This window comes from Hyperolius riggenbachi, chromosome 2 (genome assembly GCF_040937935.1).
Source record: "Hyperolius riggenbachi isolate aHypRig1 chromosome 2, aHypRig1.pri, whole genome shotgun sequence".
In the NCBI taxonomy this organism is placed as follows: Eukaryota; Metazoa; Chordata; class Amphibia; order Anura; family Hyperoliidae; genus Hyperolius; species Hyperolius riggenbachi.
The window spans coordinates 325,830,807-325,839,614 of record NC_090647.1 but is presented as its reverse complement, the minus strand read 5'-3'; the positions used below and the strand labels follow the sequence as shown (position 1 = coordinate 325,839,614).

The following is an 8,808-nucleotide window of genomic DNA, read 5'->3' as shown; positions in this document are numbered from 1 at the left end:
CAAAACTGCTTGAAGAAAGAGCCAGACAGGTCAAAATGGAAGAATACCAGCAGGCCCTTGTGGAGACTTTAGAGAGGAGATTGACATCCTCCCCCTCCTCTAGCCAGTTGTACGCCGACAGACTGACTTCCGCAAACCCAGGACGACCAGGAGGGCAGCAAACAACACAAGCCGCAGCTAGTGCCCAAAAGGGAATGGTATCGGCAGTGTCCTTGGAGTGGGAAAATTTTCTGACACCCATGCAGCAGCACACAGAACAGCAAGCGTGCAGATCCACCTCCAACACCGATCGCCTGGAGAAGATGGTCAAGGACTACATGTCAGATGGCGTAGCTGTGTTGAACAATCCATCTGCACCCTTCAACTATTGGGTATCGAAGCTAGACACCTGGCACAAACTGGCAATGTACGCAATAGAGGTGCTGGCTTGCCCGGCAGCCAGCGTTATGTCGGAACGCTGTTTCAGTGCTGCCAGAGGCATCGTCACAGATCGGCGGCGTATCCGCCTCTCCACAGAAAATGCAGACCGTCTGACTCAAATTAAAATGAATCAATCCTGAATTGGAAACGACTACGCAACACTCCCGGACCCCAACCAAGTAACATGAACAATGAACATCTGTGATGGGTTAGCGTTTCCGGTCCCTGTTTATTGAACCTCTCATCTGTATTACATTTATGACTGCATGGCGACAAAATGCAAATTGCTATCCGCACGCTTCTTGTCCTCATGCAAGGCCTGGGTTGTTGTGTCTCAAAGCGTGGCCTTCTCCTCCTGCGCCACCCTCCTCTTGTTCCATCACGTGTGCTGCTGCTGGGTTAGCGTTACCGGTCCCTTTTCCTGGAACCTCTTATATGTATTACATTTATGACTGCATGCCGACAAAAAGCATGTTACCTGTGCAAAGAAAACAGACATTTCCCGCATTTAAAAGACAGTTTTCCCTTTGAAACTTTAAAATCGATTTTCTCAAAAACTATAAGCTCTTTTTGCTAAATTTTTTTCCCTCTTGTACCCACTCCCAAGGTGCACATACCCTGTAAATTTGGGGTATGTAGCATGTAAGGAGGCTTTACAAAGCACGAAAGTTCGGGTCCCCATTGACTTCCATTATGTTCGGAGTTCGGCCATGTTCGGCCCGAACCCGAACATCTAGATGTTCGCCCAACACTACACGTGACCCGTTCGGCCAATCACAGCGCTAGCCGAACGTTCGGGTAACGTTCGGCCATGCGCTCTTAGTTCGGCCATATGGCCGAACAGTTTGGCCGAACACCATCAGGTGTTCGGCCGAACCCGAACATCACCCAAACAGGGTGATGTTCTGCAGAACCCGAACAGTGGCGAACACTGTTCGCCCAACACTAGTGTTAAGGAGGGGAGCAGGCCACACATCTACTACACTACCGAAAATGAATTTTAGGTCTGGTAAAGCAAGCAGTGCAGTATTTAAAGCTTATTTGAAGTTTGATAGTCTTTAAAGTACTTAATCAAGATGTTAGTGCATTTTTATTAACATTTAACCATTTGGAAAGGTGAGGGGTAACAATGTTTCCCTATACTCATTCCTCTGGAAGGGACATATATCTGAAGGCTACCTAATTATTAAACAGGCCTTTAAGGTTCCAACCTAAGTCCAATCTAAGCTCCTCCTCCTTCTATGCACTGAAGGTGTGAAAGAGCCCCTTCCACATTCCTTTCCCCCTCACAAGGTATGCTCAATGTTAAAGACCACAGTGCTGGAATTGCTCAGGCAGTAAAGCCCCTTGCTCATCATCCCAGCCTTCCTGACCAATAGGGGATAACGAGTTAAAAGAACAAATGGGGGGCAACTTTTTGAAAAATTAAAAATAAACTTAAATAAACAAAACATTTAAAAAAGGAATTAAAAAAAATAGAAGTTAAACGTACTTGTCCCATTGCCCTCATAACAACACTATGAAAAGAACCATAAAAAAAATACTTCTTGTTTTTCGCTTAGACAGACATTTAAATCATGCAAAACTGTGTTTGCATGCCCAGGGCTATCACCAGCCCTTAATATAGTGACACCTGCAACTGAATCAGGCCCAAAGTGTAAAAAAACACATAAGTGTAAAGGCACAAGAAGAAGTTTTGATGCTCGAGTTTCGTCTGGTGAAGAATCAGTAAGATCAGCAAAACTGCAAAAAAAAAGAGAGAGAAAAAGAGCCATAATTAAAGTTGATCTCCAAGCAGACAGCTAAATGTAGAGATAAATTGCAGTAGGCATAAAATGTTTCACCAGCCAACATGTTTTTCACACTGTCAGCAGAGATTGTTAATGACCTGCATACGATTCCGGCTTGCCCTTAAATTTAATGTAAATTTGATACAACTTGGGAACAGACCAATCAAAATCATTGTTTGATTAGCCTGCATCAAGCTGCATAGATACAACTTGCATTAAGTTTGCATTCAAGCTAGAATTATTAGCATTATTGACCATCCCTACAAACTGTAAGGAATACCCTCGTAGCAGCCATGATGGTCCTAAAGACAAGTCATTCTGATTGCTAAGATGTTAACAAATACATTTTAGTGTGTCCTACATTTTCAGATTCTAGATAGATTCAGAAGCGCTTGGTATTTGGAATGATGCCATGAAGTCATATCATTGTTTCCATCATGCACAACCAGTTCAGAGTGATCCACTGTTTAGAGAGTTGGAAACCTGGCAAGGGGGTAACTTAAATGAACTGTTGCTAGTGTGTGCAAATAGTGATTATGTAATGTTTTGTTTTACGAAATGTTTTCTTACTTTATTGGTTGAACATTACCTCTGTAGGTAATAACCCTTTCCCTGCCAATTGTCCTAAACACGAACATCTACTGCCAAGCAGTTTGTAGACATTTTGCACTCATCGGGCTTGATTCACAAAGATGTGATAACTGTTATCACAGCTGTGAAAAAGTGCTTTGCATTTTGTGTGAAAAACAATTATCCCGCGCAAAAATTCGTGTTCACGCGCTAACGTGAATTTTCGCGTGTTAACGTTCGAACGATAACGTCAATGTATTGCGCTGACGCGGAACGTTAACACGTGAAAAATTCTCGTTATCGTGCAAACGTGAACTTTTTGCACACGATAACAGTTTTCACGCTTAATTTCGTGAGAAGCACTTTTCACAGCGTGATAACAGTTAGCACTACTTTGTGAATCAAGCCCATTAGGTTTACTAAGGATTTTTGACAAGAAAACCTACATGAAATAGGACATATTATATACTGCATTTTTCTGTAATGAATTGGACTTAAAAACTAAAGCAATTTTTTTTACTTTTTCTGGAGATATAACAACATGTTTGAGTGAAATGTGTTAAAAAAAAAAAGTGAAACAAAATATTTTCCTGTTGTGTTTTTTTTTCAAAGAAGAATTACATTTACTGACACAAATGTTACTGTTTGTAAAAGCCATGATTCTGCTGAATCCAACGATACCAGATATGTATTGGTAACCCACTTTTCCTGTCCACAACAAACCCCAATAATAAAACAGCATTTTTAAGACCAGCTTTGAGCTGCCTTGACACATGCAGTGGAACAGATTCCCCAGTATCAAATTACCGTATACATTTGCTTAGAGGTGCAGGGAAAGGACTAATATACACATAGAATCAGATGACTGTAGAAGGCAGCCCATCTAAATCAATGTTGCGGATGGTTTTTTTTCACACTGTTACAGCTGCTGAATGCGAGGATTACAGCTCTTTCTCTCCCACTGTGCTTGGGGTCATGTGGCAGGTAGAGATGGCCCGAACGGTTCAACCGTGAACTTATTTGCGCGAACTTCGGTGGTTCCTCGAACTATATGCAAGTTCGACCCGCCCCCATACTACATCATTAGGGTCAACTTTGACCCTCTACATCACAGTCAGCAGACACAGGGTAGCCAATCTTGCTACACTCCCTCCTGGAGCCCCCCCTCCCTTATAAAACGCAGGCATCATCAGCCTTTTCACTCACTCGTGTGACTGCAGTAATTAGAGAAGGGAGAGAACCTGCTGACATAGGGAAAGCTTAGCTAGGCTCTTGTGTTAGGCTTGTTAGGTTGCTCCTTCTTGCTGATACTTATTGCTAAAAAGCACTCCTCATCCTCAACAGCTCTGTTGAGAACTAATGTTATTCTTGTGATCTATTTTTTTTGTGTGTGTCCCACAGACACTTGTGTTGCATATACAGCCCTGTCAGTCAATCGCAGCTGCTGGACTTTGGCCCGTTGGTAATTCCTACTGTGCCACTGCCAGGACCTGCACCTTCAGTGACTACCTGTGTGTGTGACAGCTGCACATTTGTAATACCAATCACTGCATACCTACCTGTACAGTGCACCTACCTACCTATGTGAGCGCACCCAGTGTTATATACCACCAGTCACTGCACCTGCTCATGGTACCTGTGTGTGTGACAGCTGCACATTGTATTGATACCAGTCACTGCATACCTGTTCACTGCAACTGTGTGACTGCACATTGTATTAGTAAAGTCAGTGCATACCTTTCACTTCATCCCCCCCAATATGGGCAAAACAGGCAGAGGCAGGCCACCCGGCAGGTCTGTTCGAGGTCATGCTGTCAAGATTTTGTGCGGCCCTGGACCAAAGTACAGTGCTCAGAAGGCGCGTGCCATCAACCCCCAAGATTGTCAGGACGTAGTTGACTATTTAACACAGAACACCTCATCTTCCTCAGCTTCCGCATGGAAGCGTGACATATCTTCCTCCTCCTGCTTTGATTCTGGCACCCCACTTAACACTCAGTCGGCTGCCACCATCAAAGTGCCATCACCCCAGGGCTCAGCGGTGTGGGCATTTTTTTGTGTGTCTGCCTCAGATGAGAGCAATGCCATCTGTACTCTCTGCCAGCAAAAATTGAGCCATGGAAAGACCAAGACCCACGTAGGGACAACTTCCTTATGAAGGCACATGATGACAAAGCACAAACTGCAATGGGATGACCACCTGAGGAAAAGCAGCACACAAAAGCAAAGCCACACACCGCAGTGGAAGATACCAGGCCGCAATTATTTCTCAAAACCCAAACTGTACTGTGATGTTGAAAGGCAAGTGGTGTCATCTCTGGCACACAGCGTTGGGTCAAGGGTCCATCTGACCACGTGGTCTGCAAAGCACGGTCAGGCCTGGCCAAAGACTAAGTCAGTCCCCACACACAGCAACTCTGCCTGCATGCCATGTGACTGCTTGCCCCAAGACTAAGTCGCTCCCTACACAGCATCTATACCTGCAGGCTGCTTGACTGCCTTCTCCGCCACCACCAACAGGGTCCAGGACTCCAGGCGGATTCCTGAATTTTTAAGGCCGCTGCTAGCAGCGGCTGCTATAATAATTTTTCTGGTGCGTGTACATGCCTGCCTAATTATTCTGGCTGCAGCTGCAACAACACAAAAGGCATGTACATGTGTCAATTCCCCTTCGTGATCATTACCTAGCCACGGTGAAGGGGCTTGCGTATCACAATGAAGCAATGACCAAAGGCTACATGAGTGTCTTGGGGGGGGGGGGCACACCCACAATTATAAGGTCGTTGCTTCATTGTGGACATACCAAATTCGATCAGCTGGACAGTCACTGTTCTGTCATTCAGCTGCCTCAGCCCAGCGACCATGTGGACTGGAAAACCACCATCACCTGCACTCTCGTCATGGTGCGCACCAGTCCAGCACGGCCGTCACTACACATACAGCTGTTTGCAGTCACTGCATACCTTTCACTGCATCTGTGACTGCACATTGTATTATACCTGGCAGTCAGTGCATACCTTTCACTTGAATGGATGGCAGACTTGCCCTCGATAACAGATTCTCGTTAAAGGATTTAAAGTTGATTCGTCTCATATACAGCAGGGCCTCGAAAGTCCTCCTGTATTGTTATTTTTCTTCACTACCTCCCTGAGTCGGGACTTGCTTGCCATGCCTGCTGCCTTCCTTGGATGTGTGGTGGTAGCCGTTCCTGCTCCTTTGCCCACAGCATGCCTGCTGCCTTCCTTGGATGTGTGGTGGTAGCCGTTCCTGCTCCTTTGCCCACAGCGTGCCTGCTGCCTTCCTTGGATGTGTGGTGGTAGCCGTTCCTGCTCCTTTGCCCACAGCGTGCCTGCTGCCTTCCTTGGATATGTGGTGGTAGCCGTTTCTCAGGCTCCCACTCCGGACCGGAATCGAACCCTGATTCCCAGCACCCGTGGTCACCATGGTACTGAGAAAGTAATATGGAAACTTGTTTATCAGTCACACAGTTGAATGAATGGCAGACTTGCCCTCCATAACAGATTCTCGTTAAAGGCAAGTGGTGTCATCTCTGGCACACAGCGTTGGGTCAAGGGTCCATCTGACCACAGATGCCTGGTCTGCAAAGCATGGTCAGGGCAGGTACATTACTTATACAACACAATGGGTCCTTCCTTGGACCGGAAACGAACCCTGATTCCCCGGCCATTACCCGTGGTCACCATGGTACTGAGAAAGAACCATCGAAAGTTTCACACAGTTGAATGAATGGCAGACTTGCCCTCCATAACAGATACTCGTTAAAGGCACTGAACGGCCAGCAGAAAAAGTAATTTAAAAAAAATTGATGTAAGCTTTAACAATGGTAGAGAAAGAACCATCGAAAGTTGATAAGGCAGTCAGGCATTACCTGATATCACTGAGGAAGAGCAATCTCGCCGTGGTGCGCACCAGTCCAGCACGGCAGTCACCACACAAACAGCTGTTTGTGGTGCGTTACACAGTGAGTTTGGTGTGTCAGTGTGAAGCAGTACTCTAATTACACTCCCTGATTGATGTATACACATGCAAAATGTTTTAAAGCACTTTAGGCCTCCAATTTAGCATGCAGTGTGATTTCTGCCCTTAAAACGCTGCTGTGCGTCAAATCCAGATTTTTCCCCGGGACTTTTAGCATGTATCTCACTCCGCCATGCAAAAACTCAGATGGTAGACCCCTTGAAACATCTTTTCCATCACTTTTGTGACCAGCATAAATGTTTCTAGTTTTCAAAGTTCGCCTCCACATTGAAGTCTATTGCGGTTCGAAAAGTTTGCGCAAACCGAACTTTTAGCGGAGGTTCGCGTTCGAGGTTCGCGAACCTAAAATCGGAGGTTCGAGCCATCTCTAGTGGCAGGGCGATCAAGAGCCTATGCTTGAAATCCGAGACCCAGAGGTCATGCCTAGGAGCTTTACATGCTGTCTGCAGCAGTGGATGGTTGCTGCAAACCGCAAGAAGAAAACAAACCAGGAAATGACGAAAACCGTTCTTGGCAGCAAAGGGATAAAGCCCCCAAAAATCGCATAAAGCTTATTTTAAGACTATCCAGCATATAAGAGTGGGGTGTGTCTGATTTCCCATGCCTATGGACTTCTGATAAGATGAGAGACCATCTGGGCTAATTGTCCTTTCACCAACCTGTCCTATGATTCAGAAGGCTTATAAAAAAATTGTCAAACTAACCTTCCTCTAAGGAAAACTGTGCATGCTGTAGGGGATAAAACAAACATTTACTTCCCAAGGGGGGCTGCTCCGTAGCCCGCCCATTTCCATATAGAAGCCTCCATATTCTCTCTCCTCTACAGCCACTCCTCCCACTTGCTTCCCCCCTTCCCCCTCTAATGAACAGATGTTAACCCCTGCTGGATGCCTAACTCTAACCTCCTGTTTTAATGATAACCCCTTCCTGACAAAACCCACATTTTATCCCTAAGTTTAACCACTGGTCCCTAACATTAACCTCTTCCGGATATACATGTCACAATGTCAGCTTGACCCGGCTCCAACGACGCAGTCTCCTGAAGCCGGTGTGGACGGGTACCCCCCCCCCCCCCTCCACGTGTGGCTGGGACTATTTAAGTCTGACTTTGCATGTGATAGCGCTGTTGGGCAAACCTTGCAGTTGCCTTGTGCTCCGTCCTGATACCTGTCTGAATCCCTGTCTGTACCTTTGCCTGTACCTAGACTATTCTTACTGTCTGCTGCCTGTACTGACCACTGCCTACCTGACCACTCTCTTGTCTCCTCCTGCATAGTTGTTATTCCTCTGTATGACCCCTGGTTTGTTGACTCTGAGATTGCTTATGATTGTAATTGACAGACATCTGATATATGTGTATGACCCCTGGCTTGCTGACTCTGAGATTGCTTACAATTGGGATTGAGGGACATCCAATATATGTGCATGATTCCTGCTTGCTGACTTTGAGACGTATTTCAGTTGTTATTAACTAATATCTGACATTTGTTTATGACTCTGAACTGTATTACTATGTTAGTAGTCTTTGTCTAGTGGGAACCGGTAGTACCTTTGCCTTACAACCTTCAGTCTCCATACTTTGTGCATTAAGGCCTGGGTGTAGCCGAGTCAGCCGACTAGCCATAGTCAGGCAGACTGTTCCCATCTCCCATTCAACACGGACACACCACACAAGGTAAACATTGCAGAGGTAGGTTGGGGCAGAGGGACTGATATAAGGTGGAGAATCTGCTGGTCCTTACAGAACATCTCTTTTCCTGAAAGTAAACCTACCCTTTTAAAATATACTACTTACTGTTCCTGGAGTCAACCCTCATATTCCATAAACTAACCTTCTCCTAACCCATCCTTTAACTAGAGCAGTCTTTATAAATATCTAAATCTGACCCCCACCTACCCATAACGCTAAACCCATACTTGCCTTTCATTTTCTTCACCATCTAAATTTTACCATAACTTCACCATGGTCCAGCCAAATCTTCAATGCTAGTAAAACAGCTGTGTAATAGCCAAATGCTGGTGCCAAAAA

At 45.5% G+C, this 8,808-nt stretch overlaps 1 protein-coding gene across 1 annotated transcript in view; it reads right to left on the bottom strand.

Annotated features, from left to right (window-relative positions):
* Positions 1-1,167: 1,167 nt before the first annotated feature.
* The window catches only part of LOC137546609 (transcription elongation factor A protein 3-like), a 101,228-nt gene continuing 93,587 nt past the window's right edge, over positions 1,168-8,808 (bottom strand). The window contains exon 17 of the mRNA XM_068269270.1: positions 1,168-2,163. Within this exon, the coding sequence (XP_068125371.1) occupies positions 2,155-2,163 (9 nt within the window). The 3' untranslated portion in view covers positions 1,168-2,154. The remainder of the gene's footprint in view (positions 2,164-8,808) is intronic.